The following is a 19,595-nucleotide window of genomic DNA, read 5'->3' as shown; positions in this document are numbered from 1 at the left end:
TGGCGATATCTTTAATAAAACAAAATGACACATTCAAACATAAGCCTTACAATGGCAAAACAATCTTCTTACTTGTATTTATTCGCATCAAAGCCTATATCAAAACAGGCACCACCAAAACACAATAAAAACTACGCCAATACTTTGGTGTAACAATTAAACTGTTTACACTGTTCTTTTATTTTGGAGGTTGACTTTATGTTTATTAATTATAATAAAACTGATTCTTTACCACAACACCAAAGACAAATAGGAGAGATATTTTCCCCGTTACGCCTTTTATACTGCCAAAACCCATGCCGATTTTCCACATTTCCCATTTTCGCGGATTATTCGACATTTATCGTTTCCATTTTCAACCCAACATTTACGTCCCACTGTGAATCTATAGACACCTATAGGCCCCTTCAGTGTTGCATTTTTTCGTCAATTGCTTTTACGCTGGCAACACTACGGATTTTACCAATGAACCGGCCGCCTACTGTATCCGGTTTGCTCATTTTTTTATTCGCCGGCAGCAACACACAACACCTTTGAGACATGCTGCTGGGTTTTTTATTAAATTTATAAAAAACATATTTAATTGAGTGCCACACGCAACAAAACATCACCATTCCCGAGTTCATCGATGGAAATGGTGATGTGCGTGAATATGGAAGTGTTCCTAAAAAATTTCCCTGCAGGATGGCTAAAATAACCTGAAATAAACGGGTGAGAACACCCTTCAAATGACCATGAAACCATGTGGACAACATAAACCCAGTTTTGGATTCTGGAATAAAAGTAAGCATGTGCATATCAATTATTTGATGAATATTAATAACATGGATTTCCTTTTCAGCTACAAATTTGCCATTCCTGCTGAATGAAAATTTACTGTTTGCAGTTTTGTGTACGCACAAAAGTAGCGTGGGTATACCAAAAAAATGATGTCTCACCATTCACACATATATATGTGAATTTGTTTGTGTCTGTGCACTCATTGATGACAGTTTTGCAGATTTGCAATGACTTTACCGGTGATCTTATGAATGTGTGTGCATACTTTACCATTCATTCCAACGCATAACCTTTATACACATATCTACACACATTTTACTTGTGCGCCTCCATATATGCTACACTTTTAATACTCTTGCTCAACAAGTTTAACAAAAACTAATTGATGGCTCGGGATGGTGAGTAAAGAATGTTCATATATTATTAATTTTATTCAACAAATATTTTTTTTTTTCTTTTAGATTTCCCTTTTTCATGCGATGGTCACCTCCACCTTTTATAGAATCCCGCCTCACACGCATTGTATGGAATGCTAACTTGTAATTTATTTTGGAATTCCTGCCTTTTCTACAGCCGCTTGAACAAACGACCATATGCAAATTATGAAACTTCTTGCCCATTGTCTGCTTTGTGTGTATGCACACGGAATAGTTTTGGCTAACATTGCTTTCGCCCAAAAAATGGATGACACAAATATTAACAACCGGAGATATTCCCAATGGGCTTGTGAGGATGTTTCGCGGTGTGTACTCTGACGAGAGATGCCAAAAATTGCAGGTAGATGATTTGCCTGTTTCTTTGTTTGTTCAGTGATGTGATTTGTGTTTTACATTATACTAATCTGTTTGTTTCTTTTCAGGTTTTTTTTCTTCATCTCATGAACACCTCGCATTATTATGGATTACTATACCATACTTCTTTTATGAAAGGCCGAATTATAAGCCAGTTTCTCTATAATTTGTTTGGATACAACGACCATTTGATCATTATAAAAGGCATTCAATTGTGATGCATACACACGGAATAATTTCTAGCCTTGCCTTTCACCCACACTTGGACCACCAACAAAACTACCTGTTTGTAATTTTTTCAACCGGACAAATTCCAGCTTGGAGGGAATGTAGGATGTTTTGTGGAGTTACGTCCGCGAGAGAATAGTAAAGGACAGGTAGGACAACTTTTCTTTTCTGTAGTTTGTGCGGTGACTGATTTAAATATATTTTTAAATGTACTGATATGTTTGTTTATTTGCAGCCATCTGTGTGTTTTTGTTTGGCCTATCATAACAAATCTACCTGTTTCTACCATTGGCGAGACTTTCATAAAAATTACAGTGGATAATTTTTCATCATTTGTCTCTGTTTCTGGATTCCATCAGTGCCTAATTCAGTATGTCAAGGAATTATAGCAGGACATTTTTAAATGGAGGCAAAACATATCAATAGATTTCAGGTGAGTCTTTTTTGTATTGTTAATTATGGTGTGTGTATTTATATGAGTGCTCCAGAGTGGTATAACAATTGTGGTACCATTAATTAAAAAAATAAACAGAAACCATAGGAATTTGAGTTGTAAAACTGGTGATAAGAATAGGGTTGTTTTGTGAATAAGTTACTTCTTAATACAACCGGTCATGTTGAGCAGATGTGTTATGGGGTAATAAAAACAATTGTGAACAATAGTGTCTATGAGAATACATTTAGTTCCCTCATTGAACATTTAGGTATTTAACAGGGGTATTTTGTGTTGTTTATGAATTCAAAAGATCGTCTCAAAGAGAGTTATGTTGTGTGTTTACAAAAACAGTGTTTATTGTTGTAGCCATGAATAATGGTTAGAAAATTTATGTACACTTGTGTGCGCGAATATTGAAATGCGGTGGTTAGCAAAAAACTGGTACCTGATTCATCTGCCTGTGGATGTTTTTTCGTGTGTTTGAACACACAGTAAAATGGATAGGCATATGTATTGTTCATAGGTGGTTATAAACTTAATTAAATGATTTCATCTGTTTTGCACACATTCAAATTGATTATTTGCTGTCGGTGTCTGATATAATGGAATATTTGAAACGCATAAGAAGGAACTAAATGGCATAAACAAATGTGTGGGCAACTGCTTGCGAGAATACTGCGGCGCATTGGTTAGCATACACAACAAAAAAATTGTGGATGCGTTTTTTGTGTGTGATTGTACATGTAGTAATAGATAGGCAATTCGTGCTCACGAATCAAACATAAACAAAGACTTCGTCTGTTTGAAGTGGGTTATGGTTATTTTATGTAAAGCAAATATTAGTAATTGATATCTGTGGGAAATTAACTCGAGGAATATTTCAATTAATTTTGATTATTGTTGGATTATTCTTTTTATACCTTTATTATTATTATTTATACATTTATGCAGAATTATACACCCAATAATTACAAATATGAAGAGTTATTAATTCTATTAGTTGTGACTTTGAAGGTGTATAGCCATTTACCAAAATTGATTGCACCGCATTTTGTTATTACACGTTTGGGGATGCTATTTAAAAATACCAGATGAATGAAGATTCCAGAAATTTATTCAAAATGTGTTTTTCAACAGTTTTAGCTGCAAGACTTTTTGGTGTACATTTATGGGTGTCGTTTTGTTTGTTTCTGTCCCAACGTGGGGAACTCCCACACCCTGTTAGTCTCAAAAAGCCGGGCACTCATAGATACTTCTTAGCCTAATAAAAGATATGTGTATAATATAACAAAGTCAGTAATTACTAATAATAAATTAATGCAAAAAGGCAAAAAATGGACGTTCACAAACATTCATTTTCTTAACCTATATTGCACTTATATTACTATATCACAGAATTATTGGCTTTGTTACAATTACCAGTAAATAATTTAGGACGTTTCTATGGCTCACCAAAAGATAATAAAAATATTTAGTTTCTGATTTCTGTTGATTAAAACCCAAACTACACAAATAGCAAAATATTTTTTTTTTTTTTTTTTTTTTTAAGGTGTACCGATATGGTGCCTTCAAAATACAAACACTATTAGCAAAGTTATTTTTAACTAGAGAAATCAATTCGAAAACTGGGTTTTCAAATTTTGAACGAATCATTTTGCTGTCATGAAAAAATGTATCTGTTAATTTCCCTCGTGACTTCGTTTTCTTTAGTAACTCAATTCTAGTCCCCTGATTTGGATTTAGGACGTTGTCCTTGTGTTGGGGTTGAGGTATGATCTTGTTAACCGGCAATGATTGCGGTGCAGTGTTGCCAATTGGTACCAATTGAGTTTTTGGATTTTTATGTATCTGGGATATATATTATTTTCATTAGGTTCCATCTGGTGTGTCTGAATTTCATTGGGATACGACTGGGGTGTCACCTTTTGGGGAGCCATGTGATCATCACCAGACAATGTGTTAATAGCATCACAAAGTTTATCAAGGACACTATATAACTTTTCCATCTCTTTGGACATGCTGTCTTGTACTAAAGTCTGGATGTTTGCGTTGAACTGTTCCAGGCTTTCTTGAACCACACTTCTCACAAAGTCTTCTTGATTAGAAACCATATTTATTGGTAAAATCGGTTGGGCAAAACTAGCTTCCGCACTAGTATACGCTTCATTATTTATGACGGCGCCACATAAAACCCAAACTGTGGGATCGCTATTTGTATTCTGCATTTTTAAAGTTAATGATCATAATCGTGGGGTAATTAAATTTAGATCAATATCAAAGCACAGTAATAGTGGAAATATTTAAAAGCGCAATTGAAGGTTACTAATAAACTAGCAACTTTAGCTTACTTCATATTGGTTAATAGGATTAATTTTTAGGACAAAGAAAACTTAAATTAAATAGGTTAGTTATAATGAGTTTATAAGTTACAAGCTAAGACAAACTAAATTATTTTCTTTTTACGAATACAGACTACATACATATATGAGGTAATAGGGTATATTTTCAGCTGCTAGTGAGGTAAATTGTGTGGTTTCTTTTTTTTTTTCAATTTTAAATACGCATTGAATTATTTAAGTGTCCTAAATAGGTCATCACGTTGTATTGATAGACTGGACTTACACATGAAATTGAACACTAAACTTCTAAAGGATAACACCGCGGCATTTTTCTACCTATTTTGTCGAAAAAAGATCTCGCGTTAAGAGTTATTGGTGCAATACAGTCTGCGACCTACTCATCGCAGCAGATATTGCACTACCCCCATGTTAACCCTAGTCTATTGCATTTGATTATAAATAAAACACGGAGACATAAAACACAGGTCATAAACACAATACAATCTTTGTTACAATTGACGAACAAGAGCTATTGTATAGACCCTATAAAATGGAACGAGACATCCTAATTTTCTAATGACCTAAATTAAATATTGCACAATTAACACAATTTTTAATAAAAAAAAGTGGATGCAATATCCGTTAGACTATAGAAAATGCGATCTCACGTTTTAACTATTTCACCCTACGGTCTATGGGTTTGCGCTTCGGTGTAATTGCACAAAATTGACATTTAATGTCCTTCGTCGTAAAAAATTTTCTTTTCGAAGCGGTGCTGGTGTTACATTGCACTTTTATTTATTGGACGATAGGACAATTACTTTTAGTTTGGGCGCCATACTGGTACATACCGCCTAATGCGGCGCTATGGTGGGGTTCCAGCTGCTCAGTCCGGGGCATCACTTTCAGGGGGATTCCCAACCCTGCCACCATCAGCCCTAGGGGTCGAACAATAAATGAAAAGGGACTCAATATAAAAACAAACAAAACGACACTACACTACATACAAACATGGTGAAGGAACTTGGTGTTATCGTTCCCCCACTTTGCCCACCCTGCCTTGACCCTTTCATCCTGGCATAAAAACAAAACATAATATTAAAGGGCCCCAATTTCCACACACACTTACCTCACGTCAACATAACCCTATCTTCCTCTCTTACAGAAAACACTTAAAGACTCATTTTTACAAACAATCAAACATTTAAAATATTTATTCTCATAGTTGATAATGATTTTTTTTATTCTAAAGTAACATAAAAAAAAACAATAAATATGTCAAGCTCTGAATTCCTAACTGCCTTTTCTTTCGTGAGTCAATAACTCAGGCTACCGCCATTTTTACCATCAGACTATTTCTCTTTCTGCCAATTCCGGCCACTTTAATTATCTCAATACCTTCCTAAAAGAGCTCTCTTAGCGGAGGAAAATTGGACGTTACCATATGTCCACACAAGAATGTAAAAAAAATAGTCCTATTGCATGTTCGGGGCAACCCTACACCCACGCACTGTTCCTGGCATTAGAAACTCTCACAAAATTCTTTAATTTAACCACTTATACTCTAAAGAACTAACTACGGACATACACACTTAAATTATATTTTTAGTTGGATTAGATATTTTTTCTATGATTTTTTTATCATTTTATGTTAATTTACGTCATCAATAATTAATAAATTTATTTCTTCTTTGCAGTTTCTTTTTTACTTATTATGGCGCAAAGGTTGTTGGTGAACCATTATCTCACTTTGGCATCCGAGAACACTTGGTATAAAAACAAACAATTTTACCTGGTTTACTTGAATTTAATTTTTAAAATACTTCTTGTTTTCAGGCGTTGCTGTGTATTTTGCTTTCTTACGACAAGGGCATCATCCAAAAACACCAGGAATTTTCGCCACCAAATATAAACAGAGGAATCTTAAATCCTTTCATCCACAAATAATCATGCAATGGCGGCCGAGTTCTCTAATAAATTGTTGCGTCAGATTTACATCAACAACTGGTAGATTTCCAAACGGAGGCTTTCATCAATATTTTTCGGATCACACCAAGATTCTTTTACCATTAAGATTTGTATGAATTTCCATTAACAGATTAAAGATCTCGCCATAAATATTGTACTATTTCGGAGCACTTAAAAAGACTCCTCATTAAATTGTTCTGACCTCCTCCAGGCATATACTTGGAGGGGACAGAGTTTCTTTGCGTTTGGTTGCCGTTGGAGTTGGCGATATCTTTAATAAAACAAAATGACACATTCAAACATAAGCCTTACAATGGCAAAACAATCTTCTTACTTGTATTTATTCGCATCAAAGCCTATATCAAAACAGGCACCACCAAAACACAATAAAAACTACGCCAATACTTTGGTGTAACAATTAAACTGTTTACACTGTTCTTTTATTTTGGAGGTTGACTTTATGTTTATTAATTATAATAAAACTGATTCTTTACCACAACACCAAAGACAAATAGGAGAGATATTTTCCCCGTTACGCCTTTTATACTGCCAAAACCCATGCCGATTTTCCACATTTCCCATTTTCGCGGATTATTCGACATTTATCGTTTCCATTTTCAACCCAACATTTACGTCCCACTGTGAATCTATAGACACCTATAGGCCCCTTCAGTGTTGCATTTTTTCGTCAATTGCTTTTACGCTGGCAACACTACGGATTTTACCAATGAACCGGCCGCCTACTGTATCCGGTTTGCTCATTTTTTTATTCGCCGGCAGCAACACACAACACCTTTGAGACATGCTGCTGGGTTTTTTATTAAATTTATAAACAACATATTTAATTGAGTGCCACACGCAACAAAATGTCAAACTGTAAATAAACAGGTAGATGTATCTCGAAAAAATAAAACAAATACAGTCGAAATTGCTTATAACGTCGTCGTTTATACCGTCATATCGGTTGTAACGTCGGTTTTTTGTGAAATATTTGAATTTTGCTATCGGTTATAACGTCGAACCATACGAAGAAGAACAAGTTCTCTAGAAATGCTATCTCTTACTTACCGAATCATACGGGTTCATGGTACAATTACTTAGGTAGATGCCTCAGCCCAGCTGATCGAATCTAAAACGTCAAAAACGTAGGAATTCGCTATGAAAAATCAAAACAAAAAACCATATGATTCGGTAAGTAAGAGATAGCATGTGTTCACTTCACTGTACAAACACAAGCGATAAAAAGAGACAACTAGAAACCATTTGGCGAAAATTTTGACAGTTTACGTTACAAAAAAGTTGCTTTGTTGTAGCAATTCGCCGATGTTTCTACCTAAGTAAGTCGGCTTTCACACAGTGTACTTTCGTCACGGAGACGACGTCATTTCTTGCTTTCCGTTTTAGCTTCATTCGTATTTTTTTGTAAGCAGGGTTGCATTTTTGCGGAATTTTTGTACCAATCGTACATCTTTACCTAAGCGTACTATTCAGGTACCGAATGTACAAAAATGTTTTAATGAAATATTTTGAAATAGAGCTTACAAAATATGTGTATTGATTGATTCTGATGAAAAACATCATTGCAGGTAAAATAAATAATAAATGAGTACAATAAAATTATTATATTGTGTATGAATTCACATCAACAGTTATTTTTCGTACGTTTTCTTGCACTACATTTTCCCACCCTGACAACATCTACGAATGAACGTCAAAACGGAAACTGCGAAATGGTGTCGTCAAAACGACACTGTGTGAAAGCCGACTAATTGTACCACGCATGGTACAATTAGAAAGGTAGGTGCATCGGCGAATTGCTACAACAAAGCAACTTTTTTGTAATGTAAACTGTCAAAATTTTCGACAAATGGTCTCTTGTTGTCTCGTTTTATCGCTTGTGTTTGAACGTTTTCACACGATAAGGTTTGCCTGCTCAAAAATGCGTTGTCCGTTTTGGTTCTCATTCGTAAATTGTGTCAGTGTTGAAACAAAATGTGGAAGTAAGTGAACGAAAACGTACATAAAGTACTTTTTTGATAAATTCGTTCAAGAAATACTTTTTATTTAATTTGTATTATACAAACATTGGCCCTATGTTCCACCTAGGAACCTGGATATTAATAATAATACAAACATTACTTCAAGAAGATGTTATGATTTTTAATTAATTTCTTTTATAGTTTTCGTAATTGAGATTATTTTAAATGTTTTGAAAGAAAAATGTTCGAACAGAATTGTTTGTATAAAAGGGGACGAAAAAATCCATCAAGAAAAATTGCCTAATGTAAATCTGATCATGGTATAGTAATTACTGTTTCCTCACATATTTTTATAAAATTAAGAATGTGTGTGTGCGAAATGTGTAAGAAAAAAAATGTAAACAAATACTCATTTTTGTGTTAAATGCTGTAAGAAGTGACAATACTCACATAAACCTTTTTGGTACATTTATGTAAAACCGTACTTCTTTTTGTTCAAAAAGTACGCTTGTATACAATGACTTCAAAAACGCAACACTAGATGTGAAAATTACGAATGAGAGTCAAAACGGAAACCACGTTTTTGAGCAGGCAAACCTTATCGTGTGAAAACGTTCTTTGTCTATATAAGTGTAGACATGCTATCTCTTTCTTACTGAATCATATGGTTTTTTGTTTTGATTTTTCATGGCGAATTCCTAGTTTTTTTGACGTTTTAGATTCGATCAGCTGGGCTGAGGCATCTACCTTTCTAATTGTACCATGCTCCATTCCATTTCCAGCTATTCTCTGTTTACAACTAAAACAGCTGTTCTCCACATAATCGTCGTTTCAGCATGAGATGAGATTGTTTTTAATACCGCAGTTTTACTTGAAATAATGAATTAAAAATTAAATATAAAAGTGCAAATATGTTTCCTAGACACTTATTAAAAAGTATTTTTACGAATAATTTGCGTTTTCAGCAATGTCATCGAATAACAACACCTTTAATTGTCGCGAGGGGAATGCATTTGGCGCCGTTAAACTTCGCCAAAATGTACATGGACCGAGAGAATTTACATGCACATCAAGTGTTGGAGGATTCACTAAAGCCTTATCAAATATTCCCCACTGCGATTACTCTCAGCAAAGATCTCTCATCGTTTGAACTCCATGAAGTTGTAAAATGCCTGCCCGAGAATGCCAGTACAACAGAAATATTTCAACATTTCCAACGAGTGTGCCACTACTGCCATAAAACCAATACCTTGATTTCGAATAATGCATTGACGGCATTTGTTCAACAATTTTGTGATCGCATCCATCTGCTGAGCGATGACCAGCTGAAAGAGTCTCTTAAAGCGTTGACCATGCTGCCACAAGAGGAAACTGTTCGGGAACAAAATTTTGTGGAGTTATGGAATATTTTGGATATAGAATGTTGTCGTCGAATTGAAAAGTGGTCAACGGATGAGTTGCTGATGGTATGCGATGCATGGTATGCTTTGAATTTAGCTCGCATTTGTGAATATGTTTGGGAAGCGCTGCGTAAATTGGGCCGAAAAGTTATAAAAATGCAACCTTCACAATTGGTCCAGACCATGTTCTTCTGTAATGTAATGCGTCGCACAGTTTTCGATATGTTTGATTTTGAAGTTAACTTGGCCAAGTGTGCCAAAGACATGACTCTGGGAGAGTTGGGAGTTATGTCAATGGGTTTCTTTAAAACTCAAACACCTATAAGGAATCCTGAGCTAGTCAATTACATATATGAAAGATTAATGAATGAACTGGACACCGTGGATGAAATAACATTTGTGGCGATACTAAAGGTAAGTAAAAAAAATGATATGTACTTTAAATAGTATCTACAAATGATAATATATTTGTTTATAGGTTTTACGTTATAGTTCCAAACTACCTCAAGTCGATATTATGATGAAATTGTTGGATAAAATTAGCAAAGAAAAGTTTGATGATATGAATTTACTCACAAGTCTGCATGTTGCCCTGCTTGGCTGTGAATTGCAATGCTGCCATGAGGAAATCATTGAGAAAATCCTCAATAAATTTCACAGTGAAATGTCTAATACCCGCCTTAAGGATTTGGAAAGAATTTCCCTAGCTGTTGCCTTGTTCAATATAAAAACGCCCAACAAAATTGAGGATTTGTTGTGTCAGACAATTTTAGATTCTCTCAAGGAACGCATTGATGAAATAATGAAACATCCCAAATGTTTTACAAATTGTCTTCATTTTCTTAGTTTAAGAGGTTTCTATGACAAGGAAATGCTTTCGGTAGCATTGGATCGGAGATTTTTAAAACATGCTGTGGGCTCAAGTCTTGCAGTAAGCAGAGAAGTTTTCAATTTGGATACCTTTGTAAAGGTTAATTTGGCCAATGATAATTATGTGGGCAATCAATTGGCCGATAAATATCGCAAAACAATGGGTAAAATGTTGACACATTACATACCCGACAATAACCCAAAGTACAAATTAAATGCAACCGATCGTATTTTATTGCAAATGAAAGAAATGACAGCTGGATTTTTACCCCACTGTGAATTGAAACACATCTTACCAAATTACGAAAGAGCTGATGTGGTGATATGTTATAATCGATTGAATCGTAAGACAGTTCCGCTGGCCGAAACATGTCCCGAGGATTATAGTGGTAAGTGTGATATTGATGTTTTGGTGCAAGTGGTGTTATTCAGGTTAAAACTTTGTATTTTATAGGTATTATATTGACCCGGGAACAGCTGTTAGGTGATAAATTGCATAAGGATATTGAAACGGTGGCCTTGATTATTGCTGGTTGGAATAATGTGGTTAGAGGAAAGGATCGACATACTGGCTTATTTGATATGAAATTAAAACAATTGGAAATTTTGGGCCATAAACCGGTTGTGGTGAGTATATTACAAAAAAGTCATTGAGGCTACATATTTTAAAATATACCATGTTCCTCGCTGTGATTTAACCTTACATCAATCCATAATGGTTTATTCTATTAGCTCGGAGTTTGGAAGTATTTGTATCTTTGTCAGCTACTAGATAAATAATAATTCGATTGTCAACAAATAATTGCTAATAAATTTATCTTATTAGTAATGCCTTCACTGTATAACTTTTATCATGATTTCTATATTTTCTCTAACATTAATTAGTCTGGATATTGTTCCAACCCTGAGGACTTTTGTTTTCGTTATTTGTCCCTTAATAGTAGCTTTCTCCTTTTTTAATCGATATCATTTCTTTAATTTCAGATATATTGGCATGAATGGCGGGCATTGGAAACTCGACAGGATCGTATACAATTTGTGAAAAGGCGCTTATCTTCTGTTATAAAAATATAGTAAGCAAGATATACAAAAAAATATGTTTAAACACTAAACAAATACTTTTCTGTTGCTCTCCTTAGGATCATGAAACTTCATCTAGTCTTTGTGTTACATCTTTAAACTAAAAAAAGAGTGGCAGTTTAAGATATTGTAAAGAGCCAAAACTTCTTTGGTGAGTATAGTTTACAGACATACCGATGTCCTGGGACATTTTAAATTGTTACGAGATGTTATTACATCGGCTGTGAAAGGGCTATTCTATAATATAATACCACAACCAAAAGAATTTCCTCTTTGGTTCAAAAAAAGTGAAATGAAATAAAAAGAAAAAATAATAGTTCCTAAGGATCTGTGTCATTCCCGTATACATCTCAAAGAAGCAACCTGGCATTTTGCACAAATATGCTGCAAAACCTTGAAATATTATGAAGGTAGATGATGTTTATTTTAAAACAACAACTAAAAACCAAAATTTTGAATTAAAAATGTAAATATTTGTGGAATTTGTTGAACAATACATTAAATAATAATTTTGAAATGATGAAATAAGAATATTGTCTATGTTTACAAAACTTTTTTGACATTGTTGTAACAGATTGCTAATACATCTATCTACCTTAATGGTCCTCTCTCAAAATAAATGAGAGAGAATTTGGTGGGTTTTTACATACCTTTCTGAGAGAATCTTTCATTTAGTAATTACTTGTTTAAACAACGGCGGATGTATTCTATTATAAAAAAGGTTATTGATATTAATTTTTTTGCTGAAATGCTTACTTTTTTCTAATTATATTTAAAGACTGCAAACAGTAAATTTTGGCTAATGAATGCATACATTTGTATATTTATTTTAATTCTAATTTTATTTCTATTTTTTAAACGAGTGCAGAGGACTTTTCCCAATTTTTCTTGTATGTATATTGTGTAAAATAATGTAAATAAATCACTAATTTTATTTTTCTTTTATAAACCGACAACAAACAACCATTTTTACATTTTAAACAAAAAGACAATATGAAATCTTTCTGTTTGTAAGTTTACGATAGGCAATTTAGCAAAGAGTAATTTTTCGCAAATTTATGCTCAATAACTCGATCATTTTACTCGATAACGAATGTTGTCATCCCAACTTTGAGTACTCGGTTCGAAACAACTCGATATCGAATCACATAATTAGGCCCCAGCTTTCCAGCTCTATCCGTTCACTAAAATCCAAATTGTACCAATTTTAGTACTTTTCGCACATACATATAAGTTCCATAATCCAAAACCACCTCCATAACTCTAGCATCCACTCCAACAGTAATCTTAATTCCAAATTTCATGTTTATAGCTCTATCCGATTACCCAAATTGTACTAAATTTAGTACCATTTAGTACTTTTCGTACACATAAGTACGACTTTCCAAAACCATTTCTTCACATCAAAACTACTTCTCAGCCTTGATTCCCATACCAAATTTCTAGCTGTATCCGTTAAAAATATACAATTGGTACAAAATTTAGTAACTTTTCGTACACTTATAGGGAGAATTTCCAAAAACCCTTTGGTACATCTTTCTAACTCTCCATCAGTGACCCTTATTCCAAATTTCAGAATTCCAGCTCTTCCCGTTTGCTAATACAAAGGGTACCATATTGAGTACCTTTTAGTACTTTTCGTACCCTTCCAGTTCGAATTTCCAAAAACCAAGCCTTTTATCACCCCTACACACCAATAGCAACAAACACTCAAAATTTCAAGCTTCTAGCTTCAGCCGTTTCGTCTGGGCGATGATCTGTCAGTCACTCACTCATCACCAAGCTCTTTTATATATAGATAGATGTGTTTCTTCATTTATTAACTTATATAGTCAGTGTATAAAAAATAAAAACAATTGCAAAAACAAATATACATACATACGTAAAAAACTAAATAAATGCATTATTTGGTAACTCAAGGTCACAAAATTTCATTCAGGGTCTTTTTGGTAAATTCATAAACTAAGAAGAGTGTTGCAGTAGCTGGTATTGTACGTAACACTGACGGCAGTAGACCATTGTATAAAGCCAAAAATCCTTCTTTGCGCATAATTTCCAAACCCACTGAAGTCATTGAACGTTTTAGATTATTAACTTGTATACGTGATTTGATGACATCAGCTGGGAAAATGCTAACCCACAGTGTAACGCCGCCAATGGCACCGGCCAACATTGTTTTGAGTGCACCAATTTCTTCTTTGGTTTGGTCAGGTCTGTAGTAATGGAAATGAATATGGATTATTAGAAATAAAAATGTAGAATGAAATGGAAATGGGAAAAAATTTACATACTTTCTGAGGAACTCCCTTGTTCCTTCATAACCACCAAAGAAGAAGAAATAACCAGGCATTTCTCGCATAAACGTTGATGTCAGGCCACGGAAGAAACCGGGTATACCTGTAAAAGAAATGTATTTATATTTTATATACAGTGACACAGAAAAGTATACATACACGCTACAAAAATGCAGTTTTGGCTAAATCGTTGGGTTTTTTACAGCAACAACTGCACTGTGTGGCTCCTTGGTGACAAAATAACCATAATTACACAAATTTATTTTTATCTAATGCGTATATTTAATACAATTGAAGAAATTCAATTTTCACAACACAGAAAAGTATACATACACCCCAAGAAAATACGAGTATTACCGTGCAATTTATGGAATTAAAAGCAAAATTTATACATTTTATTGTTTTGGCGAATGTCTCTGGGTGTCTAAGATATATTTTAGAGAAAAGAAAATAATTTTTGGGGGGCAAACGCCGTTATTTAGGGTCAAATTTCTTATATACCTCGTTAAAGCTGACCCTTGCTTAATTTTTTGCGTTTTTAGGTATTGTACCTTATAAAAAGCACAAAATTCGTATCAGATGGCAAATCTTGAGACCCTAGAACGCTTTGAAGTTGTTTTTGAGCGTAATATACCTTCCTGAACGTCGATAAATGCACGTTTTCCCTCAGATTTCTCAGAAAGTGAATAGATTCCGCGGAATTCTTGGTGCAAATTACATATAGATGGCCTTGAATTGGCTTGTAATATTGTCGGATACAATCCTTGGGCATAAATTGACTCAGAAATGTACAATTATACGAAACGTTTCGCGCCTATAGTAACGGTAATGATCATAATACGAAAACGACGTTGTTCACAGTACAAATTTCATGCTTTTTTCGTAGTGCTTATATTTTGTTGCTTTAGAAGCTTTGGGAACAGGTTTGTAACAAAATATGTCTCATTTCTGATTCAATTAATGCCCAAGGATTGTATCAGACCATATTACAAGGCAATTCAATGCATTTTGTATGTAATTTGCGCCAGGAATTCAGCGGAATATATTAATTTCCTGAGAAATTTGAGGAAAAAAGTGCATTAATCGACGTCCAGGAAGGAATATTTTGCTCAATAACAACTCCAAAGCTTTCTTGGGTCTCAAGATTTGCAATCTGAAACTAATTTTGTGCTTTTTATAAGTACAATACCTAAAAAACGCAAAAAATTAAGCAAGGGTCAGCTTTAACGAGGTATATAAGAAATTTGACCCTAAATAACGGCATTTGACCCCCAAAAATTATTTTCTTTTCTCTAAAATATATCTCAGACACCCAGAGACATTCGCCAAAACTAAAAAATGTATAAATTTTGCTATTAATTCCATGAATTTTACGATAATGCGCGAATTTCCTTGGGGTGTATGTATACTTTTCTGTATTGTGAAAATTGAATTTCTTCAATTGTATTAAATATACGCATTAGATTAAAATAAATTTGTGTAATTATGGTTATTTTGTCACCAAGGAGCCACACAGTGCAGTTGTTGCTGTAAAAAACCTAACGATTTAGCCAAAACTGCATTTTTATAGGGTGTATGTATACTTTTCTGTGTCACTGTATGTATTTGTAAAAAGCGAGTTAAAGCCTGATTTACGCAGGCACCTAAAACAAGAATTCGGGGCTACTTTGTCATCTATTTGACGGACATTCAATGGAATTTATAACTTAAATGATGCATTTTATTAAAACTTGTTTCATGTAAATGAGACCTAACTTTGGCTGGCCAAGAGATTTTATACTTTCTACCATAGGAAAAAGTTAAATTTTCGGAAACATGATTTGACTTTAAAAATGTTAGTTGTCACTTGATTTATTGTTACTGCAAGAGTTCGCCTAAACCTAATATGAATATGAATAATTTTTATAAAAAAATATATGTCTGTATATTGTATTTAATTCATGTTAAGCATCTAAAAAAAGCACACCACTTAGAGTAGCAATTTTAAATATCAGTGGCATTCTAATCTATCAAACTGTAGCTAACGGACTAGACACACCTACAAAATCCGTTGTGCACTTCTCCTATAATACGCCATATCTAATCTCAAGATTTGTTTTCCTTTTTTGTTTTTTGCAAACTGATACTAACTCACTTCTCAAACAACTGAAAATCTCGTATATTTTTGATAACAACAAAATACATTGACATTACCTTCAGTAGCCATAATATGTTTGGTTAATTTCCAAGGTGTTATTGGCAAATTATTACTACCTTTGGGATTATGTTGTTGCATCTGCAAATATATAAAAATATTTAAATTATGTTGAAATCAAATATGTATACCTTTTTTAAATAACTTACCTCTCTTAAAGCCTGCAATTTACATTTTACCAATTCCGTTGGACAAAGGGTAAATGTTGAAAAGAAGGCTGCTAAAAATCCAGCAAATGCATGACCCACAGTGGGCATATCTTTGACATCTTCAATTTTCATGCCATAGGCAACGACTTTTTGACAACCACCATAGGCAGCAAACAGTACCGAATTTTCGGCAACGTTTGCAATTACAGCTGGCACAGAACCGGCATACAGACCACGAAAGATACCATCATTACGATAAGTTTTGACAAAACAGTCGATCATATTTTTGTACATTTGTGGGAATGATTGTTGCTTTACTTTTACCGTATCTAAAGGTTGGGATACGTATACTTGCGCTGCGCCACCTATAAAAGAAAGATGCCGATAAATTAATGTGAATTTTAGGTGGTGATTTGACAAACTCTGTAATTTTTGAAGATTGAACTAATACCCACAGTCCACAGTTAATTAATTTTCCAAATAATTATTTCCATATAGTTGTAGATATGGACGGGACCTAGTACCAATATTAAAAAAATGAGTTTCCGACAGATAGGCTTGTTGTTCTAGGGAGTCTCTCTCTACTAACGATGGACCTCCCTTTCTAGATCATGAAGATCACTCCTGACATACCTGGGACACATGCCATTGTTGCTGTAATGGTAGAATCATGTAGATTGTCCACTAAAGTCGATTAGGGTCGTTGGTGGCCTGCTTGTATTCAACCCAGTGCTGAGAACACCGTGAGGTTACGCCCTCAAGGCAGGTACCTATGTTAATCATACCCACTTCATGCATCATTCGCCTTTGCTGCCATCCTTTCTTTGCATCGGCAGTTGACTTTGGGAAAGCAGAAGGTGGTAGTAGAAGGCAGATGCCTTTTGTAAGGTTCTCGACCACCGACACATCCAGCTGTTTCTGCATTACCATTAAAATTTCATCCGGATCATCGATTTGGATGATACAAAAGTTTCGGATAGCTGTGGTTTTTGAGGTTGGTTCGAAGAAGTTAACAACGCTGTGGTGCCACCTCTGCTGAGAATGTTTTTTTTTTCACACTTCGTATATTAGATAAGTATTTAGCGACCATATGCAGCAATTATCATGTCCCAAAAAATCCGTTCTACGACCCGACCAAAAAAGGGCATAGCAGTTTGTTTCTGAAATTGGGGCATGTGGCTTTCTTATAATTGATGTAATCGCAGATGAGTAGGTTTAGCTGCGCAATTAAATTCGGGCCCAATACAAATTGAGGCGACTGTATCGCTGTCAATTTGTTTGGGCTAAAACTACTCTCGTTTGGAAGCCGCCGCTTTTTTACTGCTATGGGGGAAGGTTGGTCGATTATCATCAGTGTGAATGCTACTCAAGCCTGCCTGATAGGTGATAATTAACCTTTAGACCTCCCATGTCCATAAGATTGTAGAAGGGATGTTTGTGGAGGTAGTTCTAGACACACAGTAGGCGATGATAGAAAGTTGTAAGTGAATTCCACAATAGTGATATCTGACAATCTCATCTTAAACTCTGTACCAGCGTCGGAGCACGTTGACGAAGCGCGGGTACTTTCTAGGACGGAGTTCCAGTACAAGTGACGTTGTACTTGGTAGTATCGTTGTACTACATCAATAACTTATAATTTCTACAATTTTGCTGAATTTGTTTCGGAGATGGTTGTAATTGAATTGCAGGAATGGTGCATTCGCGGACGCCGTGAAATTGTAGATTTGCCGTTCTTTTGGTTTTGACTTACCAACTCACTAGCAGGTACTTCTTCAAAACTAGCATTTTTACAACATGTTCAAATTTTCGTCAGTTCTCTTCTTGATGTACCTATGATCTTTTGTAGTCTTCAGAACGTTACTTGGTACCTATATTCTTTTATTATTAAGCACTGAGCCGACCTATTGATTTGTATTGGTTAAGTTCTGAGGAAAATCTAGTTACCTATAACGTTTTTAACACACATATTTTTTCTTATTAATAAGAAACTGAAGACTCCATTATCTTGTTATATTAAACCACATAGATCTTCTGGTTTCATCAACTTTAGAAATTGTTAAATAGTTTATTCGTTTGGAAATTGTGTAAATTACTAATAATTCTCTTAACAACAAGTCAGCAATCAAACTAAGTAGTTGTTCTCAAATTCACATTCACATGAATACATCAATAGCTTTACAACTCTTTTAGAAAACGTCTCAAATATACTTGAGGAATCAGCAAATTAACTATAAAATCAAGTATCTGTCGGTCTCAGGGGTGCGAATTCCATAGCTTATTAACGCCTTTGCGGCTAACAATTACAAAAACCAATAAAAAGAGTAATTCGCAAATGTACTTACCTAAAGAACCAGCTGTGAAATCGATGAAGCCTTGGCGCACTTTGCTATCCGAAGCTGGAACATTTGGATCTGTGGGATAGACAATGGTTTGGATAATTAATAATTGAATATAGAATAAGATAAACTGAATTGTTGACATACATACCTAACATTTTTGACAACTTTTTTGCTTCTATTTTGTATTAATAAGAAAATAAATTAAAAAAATATTTGTATTGTATTTTTGCACTACAATTTCCTTTTGGGAATAACAATAACAACAGTCAGCAGCGACGACGACACAATCTAGTTATCATTCAAAATCACAATACACTTTTTGCCTTTACATTTGGGAAAACAAACTACTCCCCCAGAACACTTTTGGCACACAACTAATCAATGAACTGAACTTGAAAAGACTGAAGAGCTGAAATAAACAAACTGTTTGCTATTCAAATGGAGAGCACACGCTTGGATTTCTCTTTTTCGGTTTTGTTGGTATTTCACCCTGAAACTGAAACTCTTTCTCTATGCCAGCAGTTCTCTTGGAAATAATTTACATCTGTTATCAGAACAATTGCGTCAGAAGAGTGAACACGTTTTTTCATTGGACGCAGCGTTAGTTGGTTCCCAGCGTTATCAGCTAGTTGTGTTTTGTTCTAAGCAAGAATTCATTGAACTAAGTGGTTTATGATTTCCAGAGATTGATCTTTTATCGGCATTTTGTGTACATATGGAAGGGAAGAGTTCATGCATCCCACAT

At 34.5% G+C, this 19,595-nt stretch overlaps 2 protein-coding genes and 2 long non-coding RNA genes across 5 annotated transcripts; 2 read left to right on the top strand and 2 right to left on the bottom strand.

The window, feature by feature from the left end:
- Positions 1–489: 489 nt before the first annotated feature.
- On the top strand, positions 490–6,970 carry LOC141396383 (uncharacterized). The gene is made up of 7 exons (XR_012411148.1): positions 490–783; positions 842–1,178; positions 1,242–1,557; positions 1,640–1,948; positions 2,035–2,232; positions 6,272–6,344; positions 6,411–6,970. It is a non-coding gene; the product is annotated as an uncharacterized lncRNA (long non-coding RNA).
- Positions 5,755–7,076, bottom strand: LOC141396384 (uncharacterized). The gene is made up of 3 exons (XR_012411149.1): positions 6,877–7,076; positions 6,642–6,813; positions 5,755–6,578 (listed from the first exon to the last, which is right to left on the bottom strand). It is a non-coding gene; the product is annotated as an uncharacterized lncRNA (long non-coding RNA).
- A 2,148-nt stretch (positions 7,077–9,224) lies between these two features.
- LOC141398935 (FAST kinase domain-containing protein 5, mitochondrial) lies at positions 9,225–12,136 on the top strand. 2 transcript variants are annotated; one of them, XM_073976751.1, is made up of 5 exons: positions 9,225–10,335; positions 10,400–11,180; positions 11,246–11,418; positions 11,776–11,864; positions 11,931–12,136. In XM_073976751.1, coding segments are annotated over exons 1-5 (1,947 nt in total). In that variant the 5' UTR covers positions 9,225–9,432; the 3' UTR covers positions 11,932–12,136. The 2 variants fall into 2 exon arrangements, with proteins under 2 accessions (XP_073832852.1, XP_073832851.1); XM_073976750.1 differs by lacking the exon at positions 11,931–12,136 and having other exon boundaries at positions 9,310–10,335; positions 11,776–11,865.
- Positions 12,137–13,657: 1,521 nt separating this feature from the next.
- Positions 13,658–19,253, bottom strand: LOC141398930 (mitochondrial ornithine transporter 1-like). Its single transcript, XM_073976743.1, has 6 exons — positions 18,999–19,253; positions 18,854–18,922; positions 16,509–16,873; positions 16,359–16,440; positions 14,163–14,268; positions 13,658–14,084 (listed from the first exon to the last, which is right to left on the bottom strand). The coding sequence occupies exons 1-6, from the start codon at positions 19,003–19,005 to the stop codon at positions 13,793–13,795; spliced, it is 921 nt and encodes a 306-aa protein (XP_073832844.1). The 5' UTR covers positions 19,006–19,253; the 3' UTR covers positions 13,658–13,792.
- Between the last annotated feature and the right edge of the window lie 342 nt (positions 19,254–19,595).

Source organism: Musca autumnalis, unplaced genomic scaffold (genome assembly GCF_047663935.1).
Source record: "Musca autumnalis isolate F117 unplaced genomic scaffold, ASM4766393v1 scaffold_3, whole genome shotgun sequence".
In the NCBI taxonomy this organism is placed as follows: domain Eukaryota; kingdom Metazoa; phylum Arthropoda; class Insecta; order Diptera; family Muscidae; genus Musca; species Musca autumnalis.
Note: the sequence above shows the minus strand (reverse complement) of the source record. Positions and strands in the feature narration are given on the sequence as shown.

What these genes read in the sequence shown, in the direction of transcription:
- LOC141398935 (XM_073976751.1), top strand. Translation starts at nt 9,433, where the DNA reads ATGTTTCCTAGACACTTATTAAAAAGTATTTTTACGAATAATTTGCGT. An exon ending in CATTTGTGGCGATACTAAAG is followed by an intron (nt 10,336 to 10,399) that starts GTAAGTAAAAAA and finishes ATTTGTTTATAG; the next exon opens with GTTTTACGTTATAGTTCCAA. An exon ending in TGGGCCATAAACCGGTTGTG is followed by an intron (nt 11,419 to 11,775) that starts GTGAGTATATTA and finishes CTTTAATTTCAG; the next exon opens with ATATATTGGCATGAATGGCG.
- LOC141398930 (XM_073976743.1), bottom strand. An exon ending in TTTCACAGCTGGTTCTTTAG is followed by an intron (nt 16,874 to 18,853) that starts GTAAGTACATTT and finishes TTTCTTTTATAG; the next exon opens with GTGGCGCAGCGCAAGTATAC. An exon ending in AATTGCAGGCTTTAAGAGAG is followed by an intron (nt 16,441 to 16,508) that starts GTAAGTTATTTA and finishes ATATATTTGCAG; the next exon opens with ATGCAACAACATAATCCCAA.